This window comes from Lissotriton helveticus, chromosome 2_1 (assembly GCF_964261635.1).
Source record: "Lissotriton helveticus chromosome 2_1, aLisHel1.1, whole genome shotgun sequence".
NCBI lineage: Eukaryota > Metazoa > Chordata > Amphibia > Caudata > Salamandridae > Lissotriton > Lissotriton helveticus.
The window spans coordinates 202,886,416-202,911,196 of record NC_136059.1 but is presented as its reverse complement, the minus strand read 5'-3'; the positions used below and the strand labels follow the sequence as shown (position 1 = coordinate 202,911,196).

At 43.7% G+C, this 24,781-nt stretch overlaps 1 protein-coding gene across 2 annotated transcripts in view; it reads left to right on the top strand.

Annotated features, from left to right (window-relative positions):
* Nucleotides 1–24,781, top strand: part of TPGS2 (tubulin polyglutamylase complex subunit 2) — a 154,426-nt gene that overhangs the window by 20,826 nt on the left and 108,819 nt on the right. For both annotated transcript variants that reach the window (XM_078674728.1, XM_078674727.1), the window contains exon 2: nt 13,812–13,891. In XM_078674728.1, coding sequence (XP_078530854.1) covers nt 13,812–13,891 — 80 coding nt within the window. The remainder of the gene's footprint in view (nt 1–13,811; nt 13,892–24,781) is intronic.

Genomic DNA, 24,781 nt, shown 5'->3' with positions numbered 1-24,781 from the left:
GAGGCCACACCTAGATGATTTGGTAAAACTCAGGCCAATTGTGGCCTGGTTAAAATTTTGGGTCAATCCTGATGCGTCTCTAAGCAGAGAAATTCTATCGGACTGCTTAGAGAGGGACAAATGTATGCGTATTCCCTGGCTCAATTACGTAAAGAATACCCTAGAGGAACTAGGCTTTGGGAATCTCTTCACTAACCCTGCAACAATTGTAGCCCAGCACAAGATGCAAGTAAGGAAAAATTACCTAGATTTGAAAAGTCAACGCAGAGCTGAGGCTGAAGGGCTTAAAAAGACCGTGAGGGCCCACAACCTGGTGAAGAGCGTTGAGGGTATGGAGCCATATTTATATCTTATGCATAACGCACAGGATAGATTCTTGATGTGTCGCTTTAGACTGAACCTACTTCCATTTATGTTGGCATCACCAGCAGGATTTGCAACATCAATCGAACAGAAGGGATCCTGCGGCTGCGACAACATGTCTCCGCAGGATTCCCTTCATTTTGTTCTACTCTGTCCTTTTTTTACAATGCCCAGGCGTAGATTTCTTGTAAATGTTTTAAAACAAGCCAAGTTGGAACATGCTAGGGAGGGATTAGCCTTTTTACAAAAAGCATCGGACCCCTTAACATTGTGTTGTATAATGAATTTTATTAAGGTAGCGGTCCGTCTTAGGCTAACTAGGGGAGATGAATGAAATGTTTTTGATTTTACCCCTCTTAAAGTGTTATTCTTTCTCCTGCCTGTGTTCTACGTTAACACTAATATATTTTTTATAAGGATCTTGTAAATGTTTAATGACTTTTTATTCATGTATATATGTGTGTGCTTTTATGGTGATTTTTAATCACCGAATAAAGATTCTTTGAATTGAATTGAGTATATGGCCCAATGTTTTAAACATTGCCAAATAAAATGGAACATAAAATAGTCTATTGTGCAGCTGTTTTAGAAGACCTGTGCTGGTTTGTAACAGCAATTCTGCATACTGTTTCACCAAGCTTAAAATCATACTGTTTTATTGCCTTTTAGTGTAGTTACTTACTCTGACAATTTGCAAATATTTCACTGCACTGCAGTCCTTTGAATTTTTACTATATTGTGTAATACCCTGCACATTGATTGATTGTGTTTTAGATCGTAGATAGGACAGGTGTAATTCCTTGAATAAGGTCTAATACAAGAACCTTTGAGCTAGTTTCTAGTATGATATAATGTTGCTTTACATTCTATACTGTTCTAGCATAATGGAGACAAATACAAAGCATGATTGGAGTGCCCTAGAGAATTTTCCGGGCAATATGCCAGGCATGCTTTCCCACCTTGGTCACTCTGATGTTTGGGGTCACAAGGACAGTGACAGTTATCGCAAAGGGTGCTGATACGGCCCCTGCATATCTCTAAATGGCATCCATTATTATTATGGTGTAGAACATACCTCATTTGCTTCCTGCATGAATTAAGTTCAAAGACACACTAGTGGGAACTCCTTCCCCTTGTTTGATGTAGCGAAAGACTCAGCCTCGACTAATGGAGCATCAGCAGCAGCTCATGGTGAACTGTTGTTAAAGACCTGGAATGCAGATGCAATTCGAAGTTCTTCAGCTTACGTATACTTTATGAGAATGCTTGTTTCTTTGGTCCCAAACTAGAGGACAAGTAGCATCTTTTCAAGGAATGAAACACTAATATTTTTTCAGACGTCACTAATCGAAATCATGTGGGTCTTAACATAAATCCTCATTCTTACACCCATCCAGAAAACAGCAATATCTGGAGCAGTTTTTCAAATTTCAGGGAGAAGCCTTTTCTGGCGGTAGTCAAATAAAGAAATGTAAATGTAAATGTATAGGCATTTATATAGCGCACTACTTACCCGTAGGGTCCCAAGGCGCTTCGACCGCTGCGAAACCCTTCCTGGCTTCCCTGAGAGATGGTCCCTTAATGGGTATCTCCAGGGTGAGACCAGGCATCCCCGGCGGTCTGGTGGGGCCGTTAGTGAAGATGAGGCAAGCTAATGCCCAGAGTTGCCGAGTGTGAACGCTGATCAGAGTGGGCACCGAGGCGAGAGAATTATCGAGTCCGCTGACCCTGGTCCAGAAACCTGCCGCGCCGGGAATCGAACCCTGGTCCCGGGCCGTCCTCTGCTCTCGGGTCTGCCGCCTCTAACCAGTGAGCCACACTACTTCACTGATAAGAAAAGCTGGATATATCTGAAAAGAACCCTAACTCCTGGCCTGACTATTCCAAGTCAAAGAGAGACTGAGGCCTAGAGTTGCCTGATGGAGGTAAAGTTCAGCGTTTTCGGAAGGAATGGGAAATATCCACTTCATACCATCAGCCTTGGATACTTTTAATAGAAGATACAAGATAGAACCCCATACTTTTTCTCCATATTCAAAGATCATTCCTACTCCCTTTCCAAAGTTTCCCATTAAGAGAGCACTGAAGCAAGAGATATTTGCCCTGGTGGAAATGCAAGTGATATTCCAGAAATAAGAAAAGGAATGTACTCAATTTTTCAAGCGCTCAAATGGCATGTGGATTTCAGATGGTTTTAGATCTCAAGACATTCAACAAATGCGTGATGAATGTCTCATTCAAAATGGAGACATTGAAGAGAATCATCCCGCTAGTTCTTGCAAACCAGTTATTGTTCCCAAGAGATATGCTTATTCAGTATTCCCACATAACTATTGCAGGTTGCCAGTAGAGATTCCTAACATGTTATTTTAAGGATCAGCACTGGCAGTTCATAGCTCTTCCTTTCAGTCTCCTTCAGTTTCAAGAGTCTTCACAAAGGTGGTGGCCCCCATTGTAGTAAGGAATACCAATTGTTCCTTATGTCAGCGACTGGTTGAGCTGTGCGGCAACAACAGACCAGAAACTACAACTTGAAACTTCAATGAACTGCCTAAATCACCATGGGCGTCCACTCAATCTTCCAAAATATCCTGTACTTCCATCCAAGGACATAACCTTTACAGGAGCCAGGATGAGAATGCACCTGAACAAGCGCTACTTACCAGAGTCAAATGGTTTATTACCTTTTGTCTTTTCTGTTTACACCTCAGGATGACCCATGAAGAAGGTTGGTGGAAGTTCAAGGTCTTGTAGCGGTTTGTATGTTCACAATGAAGTGGGCCACACTGCATCTTTTGTCTCCTCTTTGGCATTTGCAGAAGCATTAGAGTCCAACTTTTCAGTTCACAAATACCATTGTTCTTATATCACAAAGATAAAATAGGCACTCGATTGATGATTGCATCCAATGAATCTGGCCAAAGGTATGACTATGGACCCGGATACCCTATTAGTACTAATACCAGATGCCAGCTCGCTAGTTTGGGGAGCAGGATTAGACTGTGTCATGCCAAGCCATTGGTCTTTAATGTAGAGTCATCAATCCTGAACCTGGAGGGAACAAACAGCATCCCGTTGTGTTCTACATTATGTTTGGCTACAGATTCAACATTGCAATGCTTTGGTGAGGTCAAGTAATGCGGAAAATGTGACAAATATAAACCACCAAGCCAGCACTCTTTCCAAATCATTGAATGAAGTGGCATTTCAACTGGGGGCTGGGATGGAAGCACATGTCTTGTCCTTGGTGGCAGCTAACATCAAGGGACAAGATGACATTTAAGCACATCTTTTAATCGGGCTTTTCCATCATCCCAGAATTTGTTTCAGTCGCCAACGATTTCCCAGAAGGTGTGCAGGTGGTTTAGCACCCCTTTTCATGATTTATTTGCTTCCCAGAGCAGTGCACAACTGCCCAGATTCTGCTCACGCACTACATAAATAAGGGCTTGGAGGATGGATGGGCTATTAGTGAAGATGCTTAGGAATATATTGTATGCCTTCTCTCTGTTTGCTTTCATTACAAAACTCTAATACAAAATTCAGCCGGAGGAGCAGAAATTAATGTGGTGGTTTCCATATGGCCTGTAAGATCCTGTTTCCTTCCGGACAAGCAGTAGTTGTTCATTCTCCGTGGATCCTTTCTCTAGCTCCATCTCCATTAATTCTGTAGTTTCCAATCAGACTCTCTTTGTTGGTTTGGAAGATGATAGGCTAGACTTGCTAAGCAATGGACTGGCGCCACATCTGGGTCAACCTTTCCACAATCCTTGAAGCACTTCTACTTTGAACTCCTAAACTAGACACTAGACTTGATTTCACAAGTGGTGTACCACACAATCAGTTTCTGCTGTTACCTGTGCTCTGTCTTCCATGTTGCAGTTCTTATAAGACTATTTTCCATGGAGGTTTTCATTATCCACCTTAAAGACACCGTGAACTGCAATACTGGATTCCACGAGTCTGGAATGCGGTTTAAGGAGAGAGCGGTGTTAGAGTCTATTTTATTTAAGAGTTTTTCACTTTCCAGACTTACTCTGCATTCTATGTCTGCACTTTGGTGTCTTCCTCTTGTGCTCAAATCCCTTCAAGTCATCCCTTTGGATCAAGTACTTTCTCTTGCTATAACATTTGTTCCATTTAAGGAAGCCTTCGGGTGGCGATTACTTCAGCTTGTGGAGTTATTTAATTATAAACCCTCTTGTACCATCCGCTCTTCTTGAGGATTTTTCAGTATAGAGTGATATTAAAATATGTTCCTTCTTTCCTTCCCAAGAATAATTCTTCTGTTCATACCTCTCAGGAGATAGTTTTATAGGCTTTCTTTCCTTCTCATTTCTCAGAGGAGGAATTGTTGCACTCCCATAATGTCAAGAGTGTTGTTGATTTACTCAACTGTGGAGTACCCCTACGATCGTTGCTCAGCCCCATGCTCTTCAACATCTACACAGCCCTACTCACCGCCATCGTCAGATACACGACTCAGCATAGTATCCTATGCCAACTTCAGCCAGCTCATCCTCTCCCTCACCATGGACCCCATCACCACCAAACTCAACTTCCAGGAAGGAATGAAGGACGTCGCATCCTGGATGAGCAGCAGCTGCCTGAAACTCAACTTGGAGAAGACGGAGTTCCTCATTCTCTGATCCCCCCCTCCTCATGGGAAAACACCTGTTGGCCAACTGCCCTCGGCAGCCCTCCCACCCCCATGGACCACGCCCGAAACCGCGGCATAGTACTCAAATCCTCCCTCTCCATGACCCGACAGGTCAATGCCATCGCCTCCAAATGCTTCAACACCCTACGCATCCTCCGAAAGACCTTGAAATAGATTCCCCCCTCCCCCCTGAATCAAGGAAGATCGTTACCAATGCACTCATAACCAGCAGACTGGACTACGGAAACACCCTCTACGCAGGGATCAACAAATCTCTACTCCACAAACTCCAGACCATACAGAACACCTCAGCCAGACTCGTCCACGGTATCCCTCGACACAAACACATCACCAACACCTGCGGAACCTCCACTGGCTTCCCACTAAGTAGAGAGTAACGTTCAAGATACTCACCCACGCCTACAAATGCCTCCACAACACCGGACCCCAATATCTCAACAACATGATCTCCTACCACGTTACCAAGAGAAATCTCCGATCCGCCAACCTCATCCTGGCCGAACCCTAGCGCATCTCCAAAGCACGAACGGGCAGAAGAACATTCTCCTACATCTCGGCCAAGACCAGGAACAAGCTCCCCATCAATATCAGACGCGCCCCCACCCTGCACATCTTCAGAAAGACCCTCAAGACCTGGTTCTTCGACTGACCGGAGCTGCCCAGCCTTCCTCCAGTGTCTTGAGACCCTTGCAGTTGAGTAGTGCGCTTAATAAACCCCTAATTAATTGATTGATCTTGACTGATCGCACCGCTCTCTAGGTAAACAGACCCTTGATTTGTGACTTTTGGTTCATCTAAGAGTAAGCAGGTGGAATAATTGTCCTAACTTGTTCAGGACAGGATACTCCTTTTCCTGAAAGGATTAAAAGACAATCAGCAGAGGTGTATCTGCTTCCTAGGCATACACTCATGGGATTTCTTTGAAAGAAATATGCAGTTCTGGGACTTGGGCTTCTCACCATACTTTCTTTAAGCTTTATCTTTTACAGAGATTTTTGAATGATGAACAAAAATTTGTTTTTGGGGGTCTTAATTCTAAGACACCATGACAGTAATCAAGGACTCGTCCCCAGGCCCTGCGGCGGTCCCGCCCAGTTCCTGCTTATTAGCAAGTGTACCGAGCAGACGCGCGCAGTAGACCTCATTCAGGCACCACGACAGCTGAAACCAGGTCAGGCAGCTGACTGCCAGAATTTTAAATACTTCACCTTTGTACTTTCTTTTAAAAATTGTTTGTGATTACCTGTTCTTCTGGTGTCCCCCTGGTCCATCACGGCATGTGCCGATTGTATGGAGGGGCCAAGCACCATCTTGCTCGTGAGATTGACACACTTCCTGGAGCATAGGGTTAGCGCTCCACACACGACCGCATCCCTGCTGCGGTCCCGCCCACTTCCTGCTTATTAGCAAGTGCACTGGGCGGACGCGCGCAGTAGACCTCATTCAGACACCAAGACAGCTAAAACCAGGTCAGGCAGCTGACTGCCAGAATTTTAAATACTTCGCCTTTGTACTTTGTTTTAAAAATTGTTCGTGATTACCTGTTCTTCTGGTCCCTGGTCCATCACGGCGTGTGTCGTTTGTACGGAGGGGCCAAGCACCATCTTGCTTGTGAAATTGACACACTACCTGGAGCATAGGGTTAGCGCTCCACACACGACCGCATCCCTGCTGCGGTCCCACCCACTTCCTGCTTATTAGCAAGTGCGCCGGGCGTACGCGCGCAGCGGCGCCGCCCGTCCACGCCTGTCCGATGCCAGGTACCCTGCCAGTTTCAAATCCTACCCTAGCTATCCTGTTAACTGATGGCTATTATACAATATACTAGTAAGGAGCTCCACTCCTTAAACTTGGCACCCCACCCCACACAGAGAAACCTCCTAACCTTACAGACCAACACCGGCGCTGACAATGAACCTTCCCCGCATGCTCGGCAACATCTAAAGGCTCCTAGCATCATCAGTCACAGTAAAAACGGGCCTTCACCTCACTCGCCGACAAACCTGACTTGCCTATATTGCAATGCCCGGTCCCTCCCTAAGCACACCCTAGAAATATGGTCGCTACTAGACACCGAAAAGCCAGACCTATTCTTCGTTACAGAAACCTGGCTCCAAGAATCTTCTACACCAGATATCTCGATAGCCCTACCCCACAACTACAAGATATATAGACTGGACCGACCCGGGAAAAGAGGAGGGGGCACTGCAATCATCTATAGGTCACATATTAAATTACACATCATTGACTCCCACTTAGCAAACTGGGTCGAAATGTGCATCGCCACCATGGAAATGGGGTACGATCAGTTTTGTAGGTGGATCTCCAGGGCGCTGGACTCTCTGATCCCCATCACTTCGAGCAAATTGAGCTCTAGAGAGTCGAGTCCCTGGTATGATAGTGCCTTACGTGCTTTGAAGGGTACGTGTAGACGGGCGGAAAGAGCATGGCGGAAGTCTTATGAGGCCGACAAGAAAGCCGCATATGTTGCTTTCATCAAGCTCTACCATCGAGCCATCTGCAGAGCTCGTGCGGCATTCTATGCCTTGGAATTCCGCAACAGTTCGAACCCGTCGAAGACTATCTTTAAAGCCGTTAAAGATCTTCTGGCGAAAAGGACTTCTTCCCAGGCAGCCGGTTCCATCTCCCATTGTGAGGCTCTGGCTTCCTTTTTTCTGGAGAAGGTCCAGGTTATTTACCAGGCCTTCCCTAGTATCGGGCCAGGTTCGGGAGCTCTGGATTGCGCTCAAGGTCACACCACCCTGCACTCTCTCCCCCCGCTACTTCTGGAGGGGTTTAACAAACTGGCCCTGCAAATTAAGTCTGGCTCTCCTTCGGATCCATTAAGACCAGCTCTCTTTAGAGACCAGTCTTTTTTGGGACGCTCTACGGTGTGTTCCCTAATTAACCTCTCGCTGGCCTCTGGTGTGGTTCCTACCAAATGGAAGCAGGCAGTGGTCTCTCCAATTTTGAAGAAGCCTTCTTTGGATCCTTCGAAACCCGAGAGCTACCGCCCTATTTCATTACTCCCTTGGCCGGCGAAGGTCGCGGAGGCCCATGTTAATCTGGCCCTGTCAGACCACCTCGCTCGGGCCAATGTCCTGGACCCCACGCAGAATGGCTTCCGTGCTGGGCACAGCACGGAGACGGCCCTTCTTGCCATGGTGGAGCATTTGCGGGCGGTGTTGGATGCTGGTCAGACGGCGGCGCTGGTATTATTAGATCTCAGCGCCGCCTTTGACACCGTCTCTCACAGCATTCTGCTGCACCGTCTGGAGGAGATTGGCATTGGGGGGCTGGCTCTGCAGTGGTTTCGCTCCTTCCTCGACAATCGTTCTTTTTGCGTGGCCATCCCACCTTATCAGTCCAAACTCCAGCCTCTGGCCATGGGGGTTCCGCAGGGATCCTCGCTGAGTCCCACGTTATTCAATCTTTACGTGAGACCACTGGCTGAGGTCGTTAAGCAGTGGGGCTTGACTATGGTCTCATATGCTGACGACACTCAGCTGGCGGTTACTCTCAGTGGGGACGCGGAGCTAGATGCCCCTAGGTTTCAGAACGGACTGAAAGCGGTGGCCAGCTGGATGATGGCGAATTGTCTCCAGCTTAACGCAAGTAAGACAGAAATTATGATTGTCGGTAAGAGAGCGGAGCTTTGGGGGGGACAGGTGGTGGCCGTCGGAATTGGGACCATCTCCGACTCCGGTCTCGGAATTAAGAAATCTGGGAGTCTGGCTGGATTCTAGCCTTAGCTTCGTTGGCCATACTAAGAAAACTGCGGCATGTTGCTTTGGTGTTCTCCGGGGCTTAAGACCTGTCCTCAAATTCTTTGATGCCCCGACCAGGCAGCTGGTGATTCAGGCGACGGTAATCTCCCGGCTTGATTACGCCAGCTCTCTCCTGGTGGGGGCTAACCAGGCAGAATTCACTCGCCTGCAGCGCGTCCAAAATGCTGCTACCAGAGCGATAGTTGGCTTGCCCAGATTTTGCCCAGTCTCTAACACCCTTCGCTCCCTGCATTGGTTGCCGGTGAGGATGAGAATTCATTTTAAGGTCCTATGTTTGGCCTTCAAAATCTTGAAAGGCACTGCCCCCCAGATCCTGACCAATCTTTTATCTTTGTATGTCCCGACACGCTCTCTCCGATCCTTGGGCCAGGCCCTCGCCGTGGTCCCCCGGTTCAAGCTCTGTCGTGCCGGGGGCCGATCCTTTCGAGTGAGAGCCGCGGCTATCTGGAATTCTCTCCCAGTTGAGATCCGTTTGTTGGAGGATCTTTTGCAGTTTCGTAAGGCCGTCAAAACTTTCCTGTTTTAATTCTGCCCTATAGTCGTTCCTTTTTTCTTGTTCTTGCTTTAGTGGTGTTATGTTTTACCTTGTCTGGCGCCAGGACGCTCCTTTGCTGGAGCAGCTGTGCACTCAATAAATAACTGTAACATAACATAACAACATAACATAAGAACTGGTAACGAGGAGTCATGAAAGGTTGCCCTCATATATAGACGCCCAGGTATTAAAACCCACTTTGTTAACAAACTTATGGAGGTAGTAACACCACATGTCCTGGCCTCCGGCAATTTCTTCTTATTAGGGGATTTTAATTATCACGCGGAACAATCCCAAGATCCTCACACCAGCGATCTGATTACCAGCATCAACTCCTTAGGATTAAACATGTTAGCCACCGGCCCTACTCACATTGCAGGCCACTCACTAGACCTACTATGCACAAACTCCCCGAAAGTGAAGATTAATCAAATACTCCCGGTCCTATGGTCTGACCATTATGTCATCAAGCTCCACATTTCAGGAATCCCCACACAGCCCCAGACTAGAAAACAAGTAAAACTGAGCAGACCATGGAACAAAATCAACCTGGACTCCTTTACCACTAATTTCACCCCCCCATCACCGAATTCACAAACCCTAATAAAGCAGCAGGCGACCTAGAACTCGCCATCACCTCGACTTTAGACATAATTGCCCCCAAGAAAGTATCTAGACCTCTTAACAAACTTTCACCATGGTTCACTTCAAACCTAGAAAAATTAAAACTCTGTCAGGTCAGCCGAACGGAAATGGTAACAAACTAAGTATGTAGCAGACAGACAACAATATAAAGCAGCACACAGACACTACATGAACAAGATCGACACTGCAAAAAAAGCCTATTTAGGGAATAGAATAACTCAGGCAGCCAACTCTCACCAAGAGTTATACAAAATAGTTAAAGAATTCACCAACCCCCCCACTCCCCCCCCCCCCCCCCGCCTGTCAGCATCCACTCACCGAGTGCCAAAATTGGGTCAACTCTCTTTCATCCTATTTTCATGAGAAAATAAACGACATCCACAAACTTTTCCCCCAACAAACATACCCTATTCAGACCAGTCCACCACCCAAAAAAACTACAAGGAATCCTCTCCCCAAGCCATAGCCCTTGAAGAAATTCAACCTTTCTCAGAAAAAGAAGTAGCATCCACTCTGAACAAAATTAAATCTGGATCCCCTGATGATCCAGCCTCCTCTCAGATTTTAGCAAAAATAGCACCTGTCCTAATTCCTGATTTAACAAAAACTCTTAACCTTTCTCTAGCACACTCCTCTGTTCCCATGCACTGGAAGGAGGCCACGATTAGGCCAATTTTGAAGAAACTCTCCGCCGACCCGAAACAACTTTCTAATTATCGGCCCATCTCCCTTTTGCCACTGTTTGGAAAGATCATGGAATCCTTGATAAACAAGCAACTAGGCAAATATCTAGAGACAAACAAACTCTTAGATCCATCTCAATCAGGATTCAGAGCGTTTCATAGTACTGAAACTGCCCTACTTGAGATAGTTGATAATGTCAGGATGACCCTTGATGCCGGAAAATCCGCCATATTGATCCTGCTCGACTTGTCGGCCGCCTTTGACACCATCTCTCACCGCATTCTTTTAGAACGTCTTGCAGAGAGTGGTGTTGAGGGCTCAGCCTTACTCTGGATCAAAAGTTACCTGGCTAAAAGGCGCCCAAAGGTCCAAATAGGTTCATATACCTCTATTAACCAGGAAAATGATAAAGTTGTCCCCCAGGGATCTATACTGAGCCCTACGCACTTTAACATATATGCATCCCCCCTGGCACAAGTAATCCGAGCACATGGTTTTGGAACCGTGCCCTGTGCTGACGACACTCAGCTACTAATCACCATTGGCCCAGACCCCAATGATACCAAACTGAGATTCCAAGACCTCTGTCAGGAATCTAGGGGTGCCAATTGATAACAGGCTGTCCATGACTGAACATGTCAACAAAATAGTACACACAAGCTTTGGACTGATGCGCAGTCTGAAGAATATTTTTAAATGGATCCCCCTTCTGTCCCGCATGTCCTTAGTCTATGGCCTAATCATAAGTCGTATGGATTATGGAAATGCTCTGTTGGCCTCTATAACTGAGAATCTCCTGGCAAAACTTCAGGTTCTACAAAACACCGCCGCCAGAATGGTGCTTGATCTTCCTCCCCGCGCCCCCTCGGCGCCCAGCCTCAGGACCCTGCACTGGCTCCCTATAAAGAAACACATAAAATTCAAGTTATGCTGCCTAGTACATAAAACCATCAATGGACAAGGACCAAAATATCTAGAAAAAAAACGTAAGAACCACTGTCCGGTCAGAACGCTGAGATCCTCCAGCAAGCTGTTGCTAACTATTCCCAAAGTCCGCACAGCCAGAAATGGCGACAGGGCCTTCTCCAAAATAGTCCCTGAAATCTGGAACGACCTACCCCAATATATTAGGGCTGAACCCAACCATGTGAGATTCAGAAAAAAACTAAAAACCTGGCTTTTCTAATCATCTGACCACTGACCTACGGGTGATTTATGCGCTATATAAATACAATTACAAATTACAATAAGGCCATAAACTTGTTTCTAATGATAATTATGTTTGGTTTCAATTCTATTGTTTTTAATTCACCACGTACGAATAAAAATATTGGTTTTGCATAAGGTGACTGCTATTTACTTATTTATACTGTAAAATGCCTACAAATAACAACTAAGGAAAATAGAAGGAATAACCTGATTGCATACCGATAATCTTCATTACTCTTAGTCCTATTCATCAGTCATGGTGTCCCGCTCCCCCTTTCTCACTTATAAGGCCTGCAACAGGGCTTAATAATGACAGGAGCATGTTGGGAATGCATTTCTATCATGGTCCTTAGCCTGGGATGGGTGTGCTAACATTTTCAGCACTCCTGGGGCCGTACTATGGAAAGTGCCCAGAGCGCACAGAGGGCCTGTGTGCCCACTTTGGGCGCCCAAGGGACACTTTGGTATTACAGAAAGAGACGCAGACGCTTGTGTGGCCCTTTCGGTTATACAGATAGCACTGGGGCTATACATGCACAATTGATATCACCAGAGGGTGTTCCCTCATTTGCATGGGGGCGTTGCCCATGCAAATTGGGGACTCCCCTTGCCTCTACACCCGCCCCGGATTATAGACACCGGTGGAGAGGCAAAGAAGCTGTCAGGGGGCCCACTGACATTGTGCCACCTAAAAGGTAGCACACTTTTAGTGCGCCCTGTGATGGCAGCCCTCTGAAGAAGGGAAAGAGGGTCCTATGGACCCCCGAGACATCCCTTTTGTTGGCAAGTGTGGTCACTTACTACACCCACCTGCAGGGAGATCTCTCTCCCCTCTTAAAAGTGGAGATGGGATGCCGCCTACCTACCCAATGAAACACGGAGCGGTTGCTTCAATGCCTCTCTATATTTCACTTGAATGCGCTGCCCCCAGGGCAGCATGACTTTGTGGCTGTCCTTTGGCAGAACATTCAATGTAATAGGCTGCACTTTCCCTGCAGCACCTGTGTTAAGGTGCGCTGTTTCCCAAACCGGGAAAGTGCGCCCTATGTGTAATAGGGCCCCTGGTGTTGCCAGTCTCTGAGCTGATGTTCACCTCACAGGTAATGACTGGAACTAGTAAGACTAAGAGTAATGAAGATTACCTGTAAGCAATCGGGTCCTTTTGGATGTTTTAAGAATAAATACCCCAATGTATAATATTTTGATTGAGAGCATAACATACTGCACATGCCTCATATTAATGCACCCGTGTCGATCTATGTAGCATCTGCTGATCTGTCTACCTTTTGAAAGGGATATTTTAAACATGACTAAATCAAATTAATACTCCCCTTATTATTTCTTGATTAATAATCACATTTAGGAAAGAGGGGCCAAAATCACTTGTATGTTTGTAACGTTTAGTTTATTAATCACATTGGAAACATTGAAATCAATTTCATTATACAAATATATCCATCATAATCACAAAACGTACAAAATATACGTTTGACTGCAATTTTTACAAAATATTTCAGTCTTGCATCATTAGATCACATATCATATCTAACGTCATTCTTTTCTTGAGACGCCTACCTACTCACACCTATCATACCTAGTCACTCACATCTTTACTCATTCATTATAGAGATTTGTGCATGCCATGGCAATAACATACATTCAATGTATTTATTGTGCTATTAACATTAATTCTTTGTTCTCCGATTCTTTGATAGCCTCTTTATTTCCCTCTATCTTAACTCCATAGAATATATGAAAGAATTTTACTTTTGTTGTTCTAATTTTTAAGTTTGGTTTAGCTTTTCTAGCCTTAGAAACAGTGCTGGCCTAAATGAAGAATGATTGGGGGCATTGCCTATTGTTGACGTCACAACCATGCGACAGGAGCTTTGTGTTTATTTTTCAGAAACATCCCCAGGGGTGACTGCAGTAAACTTCGTCGACAAGCCTGCTGCAGAACGCCACAAGCTCATCTCGTGGGAGCAGGTGGGTTTTGTCCACTTTAAATTCTGGTTGCAGCACATTATTATCAAATATACCCGGTGCCTGCTGAATGATCTAGAAAAAAACATTGGAAAACAAGCCATAAAAATGTGAAAATAATGAATTATTGCATTTTCATTCATTTTAAATGTGACAAGTTAGCATGCTTTGGATATTGCCAATATGTAAACCCTGTAGGGTTTTGTATTTCCGTGTGGTATGAGCATAAATGTCCTATAGGGGCAGCCAGAGGTGGCAGCTACCCTCCCTTGCTCTGCCTTTTAAACTACAGCTCCCAGGGGCCGTAAAGGCTGCAGGATGAAGAGGATGAAGTAAAGAGGACCCTGTTTATTTTCCATTCCTCTAACCTATCAGCAGCAAAGAGGAGCCAGTTGAACGCAACAAGGCACATGGGATTATGGTTAAAAATACAACATGTATTTCATTTACATTATATGTACATTTGAACCCTACGACAATCCTCCAAAATAAAAACACGTATTGACTCCCTAGTTAATTCATTTTCCTTCCCATTTTCGTATTTGTGTTTGACGTTATGAGAATAATGAATTTGCCAGTGCATGTTTTTAATTTGGCAAAGGATTGTAGTAGGGTCCAGAAGTGTTACAACTATATGTGTAAATGAAATAAACGTTGTATTGTTAGCCATAGTCCCACGCCTGTTGTTGATCAAACGATAATAGTTTCCATACCATTATGACGATTGGAAGTGCATGGTGCCTCGGTACTAGGACAGTTTATCAGGCCTTCCCAGTGAGGTTAAAGAACTCAACAGGGGGTCCACCCTCTAATGTCGGACATGCTCACAGGGTGTCGGATGTCACCCCCTTGCATTCTGGTATATCAACATCTGTGGGTGTCGTAGAGCCCGATGTACTATTAGTTCAACAATATGGTGACTAAAGGGGGGGGGGGGCGGTTGGATATAAAGGCATTATGGACACATCAATGTGTTATTTGTGTTGTCACATAGGCTGACTAATCTGTAGGCATGTCGCAACAAATACAGGCATGGTAAACAAAGGCTACAGGAGATAGAATTGAAGGAGCTGCTTAAACCTTAATTAGTTAATTCTGGCCCTGTCGGAAGAAAATCTGGATGTGTTCTCCCAGAGAAAGATATGATATAACTGCAAAAGAGCAAGAAATTGGCACATTTTGTAAAGACATGTTTGGGTGGGCACTAAAAATAGAAGCTTCGCCGTAGTCTCTCGTTCCGTATGATAAATGGCTGGGGCAGCAGGCAGCACAGAGATCGGGGCTTCTAAATCTTCATTGACTGCTGGTCAGTCTGGTTACTCCGTCTGACTCCTGTACCCACTTATTGTGGGGTTCACATATGAATTACAAACGCCAGCTTGTACCATGCATTCCTACCTGATGGTATTGGTGTCAGGCCTTTTTCAACAAGAACATATTTCCAGGTTGACTCGGGAAGAGCCTACTGCCGCTTTTGCTGCATATGAAAGTGACAGACAATGGTAGCAATGTGCGAGATTGCCTACGCCGCTTAAATAGATGGATGTGGGACAGTATTTCCACATTTAGTACGATTTCAAAAAAGTAATGTGATTTTGTCACCTTTATGGTACGTAAGACTACTTCCAAGGGTGATTTCTTAAATACAAGCTAACCTTTTTATGATGCTCGTGAGGATGTCAGAAGAGGCGCACCAGATAGAGTCCCGCTGAGACGGGCACTTACATGAAATCTTGAAGAAACCCAGACACAGCCAGGGGAAAACATGGCGGCCGGCTAACCAGCGGGTCGCGGATGTCAGGAGAGTGATGGTGTCAGGCTAATGTGTGAGGTCGATCGTCGAGTGCTGGAGTACGTTTTTCCACACGCACTTACTTGGGGAGAGCCACGGCGAGCTACCGGAGGATACTAGAAGCCGTTTGCCGGCTGGACACAGGAGACCAGCAGAAACGGCAGCGGCGGATGGCGGAGGGCACAGCGCAACAACCCGCCGAGACCGAGACTGTGGGGGCGGAGTCGCGTTACCTGCCGGCCGGGAGCTGGGAGCGAGCGGCACAGGGTGTCTGCAGAGGCCGCCGAGTGCTTGCAAAAATCGGCACTCCAACGAGCGGAGGAAGGGGTCAAGGGCTCGAAGCTGCTACAAGTAATCCTGAATTGAAAAGTGTATTGCAGCGGACCATTACAGAACAAGTAAGCAAGAAGGGGAAGGAGGGAGGTAAGTCCTCAGGATACCAGTTGAGGAGTAAGAAGCTAAACAAAGAAACGTTTGTGGGACCGAGCAGAAGTGAAAATATACAAGTAGAAAAAATAAATAACGAGGAGACAGAGGAAAGTGCTTTTTCTAAATCTATTGCGTATAAATCTAAGGTTTCACCGTCTAAGAAAGAAAGGAAAAAAAGACAAAAAAAAGAAAAAGCGGTGTTTAAGACCCCTATCGCTCCCTCACTTAACCTTTATTTTAAGCCAGTCCCAAAGGTGTTGGTGTTGAAACCTGATTCTGTCTCTCAGCGTCAAAATAGGGTTGGCAAAGTAGTAGAGTCTGAAGAAAAAAGGGAACATCTATCAGAATATATGGAAGAACGCGAACAGGACTGGTCAACTCTTTCTACACCTAACCCATTTCAGGTTTCAGATACAGAGATGGAGGGGGATAAGGGTAGTAGCTGTGAGGCTGGGGCGCTTATAGAACAGATATCTCAATCTAATATACCAGCCACATTAAGTGAATTAACTGAAAGTTCACCTATTGATGTCATGGAAGATAAGGTGGAAGAGGATATATTTATAAGGAGAGAAGAAACTCCTATGAATGAGAAGTCGGTGTTCTCTAACACTGAGTCAATTTCAAGACAGCAAGAGAGATCTGCCTTCACAGATGGGACTGTCATGGAACTCTTAAAAAAATTAGAACAAGACATACATTTAGGTTTTGAGGCCTCTAGAAAAAATCAAGAGCGTATTAGTGCTACATGCGTGCTGTTAGAGGATAAGATAGATAAACTAACGACTCGTGCAGGAGAGATGGAATCTGCAATGAAAACTATGCAGGGAAGAGTCCAGGACAATCGAAAGGAGATAGAGACTCTATATTCCCAAGATAGGCATATGGACGAAAGGCTAGAAAGGCTGGAAAATATGCAAAGGCGGAATAACCTAAAAATTCTCAAACTCCCAGAAGGAAAAGAAGGGACAGACATAAAGGCTTTTGTAGTGCAGTTACTGAAGAAAGAGCTAGCACTAGAAGAAGATGAGGAAAGTTTGGCTCGTGACATACAACGAATACATCGAGATCCTTTTAGGTTGAATCCGGACCGGGCTAAGCCAAGGAAAATTTTGATCAATTTTGCGACCTATTCATTAAAAGAAAAAATTTTGTCACTCGCTTTGAAAAAAAAATCTATTTTAATAGATGGAATACTAGTTGATATTAGGTCAGACTTGTCACCAGCTACAGCTAATAGGCAATGGGAGATGGGAAAGCGGTTGGCACCATTAAGGGAGCTAGGAGCCACGGCTCAATTAAAATTTCCTGCCTTTCTTAAAGTTATGTGGCACAACAAAATGTATACCTTTCGAACGGTGGACGAGGTAGACGCTTTTTTGGATGTCATTCATAATACGAGGGAATAAGACTATCGACCATAATAAATCGAAAAATTAAGAGGCACCACCACTCAGACATCCACAGGCCTAGGCCATGGGAGTAATGGTTGGGTTTTCCGGGGTGGGAAGTGAGTGTAGGGAGAGGGGTGGGATAAGGGAAAGGGAGAAAATAAAAAAAAATATTCCTCATGAGCAGTCTTGCTGTGACTTAAACAGGAAGAAGAAATGGGCAGCATATGGCAAGCATGATAACTACGATGACCAGGGCCAGAGATAAGGAGTTAAGGTTCCTTAGTTGGAACGTTAATGGACTCCGAGTTAAATCTAGAAGACAGCTGATTCTGAAATATTTAGAGGATTCATCCGCACAGATCATCATCTTGCAAGAAACACATTTAGCACAAAAGGAAAGTAATGAGATTTTTAGCACCCAAAAATGGATAGCAAACGCTATTTTTACATCCCAAGACTTGGTTACAAAGGGGGTTGCTATTCTGATAAGGAAAGGATCCGACATAGTAGTCGAAAGTAGTGTAGTAGATAGTAGAGGAAGATGGGTGATTTGTAGTCTGCGACTCTCGAGCGAAACGTTAACAGTAGTGGGTTACTATGGTCCGAATATAGACGATCCCGCAGTCTTAGAGAAAGTTGAATTGGAGCTATTGGATTTTCCTGGCAAAGTAATTATGGCAGGGGATTTTAATACGGTACTAGATGGGAAGATGGATAGGGCAGGTAATACTAGAGCAATAACAAATATCAAAATGACTGCCAAACTTAAGTCAATGATGGGGCAACTTGGACTTTGTGATATTTGGAGAGATAAATCTCCACAACAGTCAGGGTTTACTTTTTATAACAAAAAATATAAACACAACTCAAGGATAGATTTTTTTTTGGTTGATAGTAGATTGAGAGAGAGGGTTACTGAGGTAGTTCATTTAGGGGCGCATCTATCAGATCACTCGGGGGTGAGGTTAAATTTGAGTTTGGAAGAAGAGAAAATCACTTCAGTTTGGAGATTAGACCGGACAATTTTAGCCGATACAGAAGTCTTAGAGATTCTCAAAGAGGAGATACAAGTTTTCCTAGAAGTAAATGTGAGTTCAGCCAGGGATGACACAGTATGGGAAGCGTGCAAGGCATTTATGAGAGGCAGAATGGGAGTCCAGGGCGCAAAGAGAAGAAGACTGTATTATAGTCAGGTATCAAAGTTAGAAAAAGAGATTCGAGAGTGCGAAATGAACCGGATTCCCCAGGATGGTACTACTTTAGATGGTCCTTGGGAGAAAAAACTTTTAGACCTAAAGGTTCGGCTAACTGCGATACTTGCACAACGAGTCAAAGAAAGATGGGAAGCTAGTTGGTTGGCACATTTTTCATATGGGGAGGGATGTGGCAAGTTACTAGCCTGGAAAGCTAAGAAAGATGTCGTACGCAATCATATTAAAGAGATCAAGAAACCAGGCTCAGATCAAATTATAACAGAAAATAAACAGATGGTAAAAGCATTTCGGGAATATTTCACGAACGTGTATGCAGAAGACTTGTGTCCAGATACGGGGGAGATTGAGACCTGGCTATCTTTAATGAAACCATTATCAGATGAGGAGATGAGTGGGCTTAATAAGGAAATTACTCAAGAGGAGCTGATGAAGGTTATTAAAGATAGCAAGAGAGGAAAAGCCCCTGGACCGGATGGCCTACCCGCAGAAGTCTATAAAGCTCTTGATACTACGCTGGTCCCTACTCTTTGTCACTTATATAATAAAATATTTCGGGGGGAAGCGAAAATCCCAAGCTCTTGGAATGAGGCAAATATTATTCTAATTCTTAAGCCAAGGAAATCCCCAAAAAATATGGATGCGTATAGGCCGATCTCGCTTTTAAATTGCGACTATAAATTCTACACAAAAATTTTGGCTGACAGGCTTAGTAAAATCATCCATAAATTAATACATGAAGATCAAAGAGGTTTTATTAAGAAGAGGTATTTAAAAGATCTTACCTACTCTTTGATAGGCATGATAGATTTAGCTTCTAAGTATGATTATCCCTTGGCAGCGATAGCATTAGACGCTGCCAAGGCTTTCGATCGCGTTAATTTTGTTTATTTAAAAACTCTTCTGCAATATCTCAATCTAGGAGATAAATTTACCCACTCCATTTTCTCATTATACAGTGCTCCGACTTCACGTGTACTTATAAATGGTACTCTTACATCTCCCATTAGGGTAATGCGGGGCACCCGGCAAGGATGCCCCTTATCACCTTTACTTTTCAATATATATATATAGAACCCTTAGCCTGTAAAATTAGGGAATCAGAAGAGATACCCCCTTTTGCTGTGGTGGACTGGTCAAGGAAACTAGGTCTATATGCGGACGATATTATTGTTTATTCTACTAGTTTAGTTAGTTCTTTGGAAAATCTAGTAAAAATAACAAAGGATTTTGGTAGGATTTCTGGTTACCAGCTAAATCAAGAAAAGACCGAGATAATGACCTGGAATCTTAACACAAGAGGAGTAAAAACAACAGCAGAAATGAGATACCTAGGTGTTAGGATCACACAGAAGATTGAGGACTTGGCTAAAACCAATCTTGACAGAGTAAAAAAAGAGGTTGGTGATTTGCTGAAGGGCTGGATGAATATACCTCTGTCAATATATGGGAGATCGAATCTAGTAAAGATGATGATTATTCCAAAAATTACCTTTTTGTTTGAAGCTATTCCATTATGTTTTAAAAAGGAATGGTTGGCGAAAATACAAAGCATGATAACTTCATTTATTTGGGCATCTAAAACCTCTCGAATTTCATGGAGGAAAATACGAAGAAGTGTAAATAAAGGAGGATTGGCGGCTCCTGATCTACAAATATATGCATGGGCTTTCTGTTTGAAAAATTGCAGGATGTTATTGGGTTCCCTTGTTCAGTCACAGATAGGTGAACTTTTTAAGACAATGCTGAAAATATCAGGCTATCATGAGTTTGGTTATTTATATAAGTTTGGAGACCCTAAGTTTTTTTAAAAAGTGAAACTCAAGACTCTGAAAGATTTGGCCGAGATTTGGTATAAAATAAGAAAAATCACTAAGATCCCTTATCTTAGTTACATGGCTCCAATATGGGAATCGCCGGGAGCTCCGACCTGGACAAGAGATGCGTTAGCTTTAAACTTGATAAAGGAGCCAGCCCTACAAAGATGGAGAGATCTATTCCAAGATGGAAAACTAATTTCATGAAGTTCATGTCAGCAAAATTGGGGCTCAGTTTTCTCAAAATACAAGTACTTACAGATTCAAAGTTGGGCAAACCACGCAGAATCAGAGATTGGACAGGAAAATGAATTTGAATTAAAACTGGAACTAGTGGTTTTTAAGAAGGAAGTTGCTTGCTGGTACTGGCGAATACTGGAGATGGAGGATGGGATATTTGATCTACCAGAGACCCTGTGGAAGAACAGCTTGCCAAGGATTGCTACAGAAGACCAATGGCAAGTAACTATGAGCATGCTATATAGAATTGTTAAACCTGCCAATCTAAGGCGAAATGTTTTATTTACTATCCACAGGGCATACTGGTCCCCCTACAGGCTTTCTAAATTTAAGAATGGAGGATTGGTGGAATGTCCAAATTGTAAAGCCCCAAATGTTGATGACCTCCATATGTTCGTATCATGCCCGAATATCAAACAATTTTGGATTGACGTGAGTAACTCCCTCTCCAAATCATTGAATCAACCCATTGAGGTAAGCCCCGAATTAATTATTTCTGGGAGACATGATTTGCAAAATAGAGTTTTGGGTAATAATGTAAGATTTATCTTTTATGCTATGTTATTAGCTCGTCGGGAGATATGTAAATTATGGGTCTCACCACACAGTCCTACTTTATTGGACTGGATATTAGCCATGAGATATATAGCAAAGTTAGATATGTTAGATACCTCTAAAAGAAATAGAGGTTTTTGGATACCCTTCCTGCTAAATTTTGGTTAAAGTTATATTTATGTTAAAAGTCCAATGATTAAGCCCGTGCCTGTCTCGCTGGTATTTGGAATCGATAACGAGGAATAGAGATGGTGGAGGATACACATCTTGGGTCAGGTGGTCAAGAAGGAGTTTCGAGAGGGGACCAGACCCAAAAATATGTGCTGTTCACGCCCCATTACTCTAGATCAGCCCAAGAGACAATAACAGCCCAGAGGTGGGAAAGTAACAAAGATATGGGCGGCAAGACGGCAAATGAGGATAAAAAAAAAATAAAAAAAAAAAAAAAGAACATATTTCCAGGTTGACTCGGGAAGAGCCTACTGCCGCTTTTGCTGCATATGAAAGTGACAGACAATGGTAGCAATGTGCGAGATTGCCTACGCCGGTTAAATAGATGGATGTGGGACAGTATTTCCACATTTAGTACGATTTCAAAAAAGTAATGTGATTTTGTCACCTTTATGGTACGTAAGACTACTTCCAAGGGTGATTTCTTAAATACAAGCTAACCTTTTTATGATGCTCGTGAGGATGTCAGAAGAGGCGCACCAGATAGAGTCCCGCTGAGACGGGCACTTACATGAAATCTTGAAGAAACCCAGACACAGCCAGTGCTTTAGCTGGAGTGACTGCTAGCGCTGTCCGAGACAACAAAACATGATGGAAGGAAATACTTGAGCCAACGCTGCAAAAATATTTATATTTCAAAAAGTGTTCCTACAGTCGCTTACTCATGGGAGACTTTACCACTAGCTTCTTCGCTCTAATAAAATGCTATTTAATGATAATTCTGATGAAAAGCAGCCTTCTAAGAGAGCACGTTTGGAAGGTCGATTGTGAATCTGAAAGTGAAAGTCTTACCACTGTGTACATCACCAGGAAGTCCTGCTTTATTGGTGAAGGATTTGTAGCAAAAAGTAGAATACACAACATACATCTAGCTTTGCCAGCATACAATTTAGCATATGTGTTTACAGATGCCCTACCTGAAACCCCAAAAGCGTTTTATGTCAACTTCTCTTGGCACGACTGGCATGAAGTCAACCTGTACATCACTAAAAGCATAGTTTGTCTTTTCTAGAAACTGTCGTTTGGATTTCTTTATTATTTATGTCACTGCCTCTTCTGAGGACGTCCTCAATAGCTCTAATTGGCAGTTCAGAATAGTTCGGGCTTGTTTTTAATCTTCCTTGGTACATAGATCAGGGAATCTTTTCTCAGAGCTTATCTGAAAATGTGAATTGGTTACCGTACAACAGCACTCGGACTAGAGAATTACATCGATTTTTACTGTGCTAGGTTTTCATATTTCATTATCAACCTCCCAGGGATGAAAAGCTGAGTAGGTCTTGCTGGGATTTCAACCTGTCACTTGCAAATTCGCAGTTCACTTCTGGTGTACCAGTAAATGCTTTACAGTGGCGAACCGAGGAAAGAGGCAAAACTCCACACAGGTGCAAATTAACTGGTAATGCATGCCTTGCGGACTCTTAGAAACTGTCAATCATACCGCCGCCACCTGAACCGCGATATTCAGAGTAACTCTAATTACGTCTTGAATAATGCTTACGTTACAGGAATTATATTCTTGTAAAGACCCATTAGTCACGCATATTTTACGAAATTAAGATCACCCCAAGACCCCTTTCTTTAAAAAGATATTAATCTAGATATATATATATTAAAAAAACAAATACAAAGCTACATCAACTTAACCATGTGTTTAATCATATATTGAAGCCTCGGAGATTTAATTTTAATTTTTGGACCGCAGTCCCCAGAACACTTCTTGAAGATGCGCCGCGTGTTGAAGCTCTTCATACCTGCACCACACCTGATATATCTTGTGTATGAGGCAGTGTTTCAAATGGAAAAATACTTTCAGAATACCTGCCTGTTTAAGTGCCAGTACTCTCGAATTAAAAGTATTAGGTCGCTCTTGAGAAGTGCCGGTACTCTCCCTCTCAAAATAAAGTGCCGGTACTCCGTACGGGACAGTTCTGGCCCATTTAAAGGACTGGTATGAGGAACATATGCGAGGTGTGTACTTGGATACATTTGACCCTATGGTACTTATGGTCACTAGATAGATGACCGTATTACAAAGTAGATGTTAATTAATGTGATTGTACTTATGATCACTAGATGGCAGTATTACACAGTAAATGGTAATTGCTGTGTTTTCATACTAAAGCCATAGCACAGATCAAAAGATGTGATGCGCTTGGCTGCCACATCATCCACAAAGATGTAGCAGCCAATTTAGGACTTGGGGACTCAGTCCCTTTGCCTGCAAAAGGTTAAACCTATAGGGGAAAGGTAGGGGTACCATTCCCACCCCCCAGGGCTCATAGACAACCCCCCCCCCCCAAAAAAAAAAATATTATATATATATATATATATATATATATATATATATATATATATATATATATATATATATATATATATATATATATATATATATATATATATATATATGTAACCGCTCAGCCTTGCCCTGTTACAATATATATATATATCCATACAAAACAGCGTTCCTTTGCAAGCACTCGGGCATCCAGGAAAAACACAGTCCACGCAATGGGTCCAAATAAGTAAGGTTTATTCCATCATAAACCAAACGTAACGTTTTGTATGGATATTGTGCCGGTGGCTCCGCCGGGAACGAGCCACCCCAAGTGAAGGCGAGGGGTTGCCAGAAGGAGCGATTTCAAGCTGAATATATATATATATATATATATATATGAATTCCATACACAAAGGTTGCCCTTAAGAAGCTGCCGCACACGGAGGGGTTTTTGCACAAATCACCACAGGTAGCTTGGTTGCCAGTATGACCAACTCCTCTCCATACTGCCATACGCGTTTCGAGCGTGTTTGCCGCTCTTGTTCACTGGCTCAAATGACGAAGGAAGCAGGATTGTTTGAAACAACTGATTTATTGGAGTAATGAGTCCCGCCCATGTGGGCGTCCTGCTAGGCATTCTGGTTACAGTAGTCCCGAAATAATGCCAAAAGACTCTCAGTTTTCTTTCCACAAGTGTGCTGCTGTCTTCGTCATGATATATATAATCATCCTTGTTAGGTGAAGAGAGATGATTACAAAACTGGCCCCCACTCCAATATATACCTTTGGCTGAGGCACCCTCCGTTCCCTCAAGAGTCCGTACATCACCGCACTCGGGATCCGCCCAGAAGCGGCGGGACAGCTCCGCGACCGAGCCAGCTGCTATTAATTCCATACACAAAGGTTGCCCTTAAGAAGCTGCCGCACACGGAGGGGTTTTTGC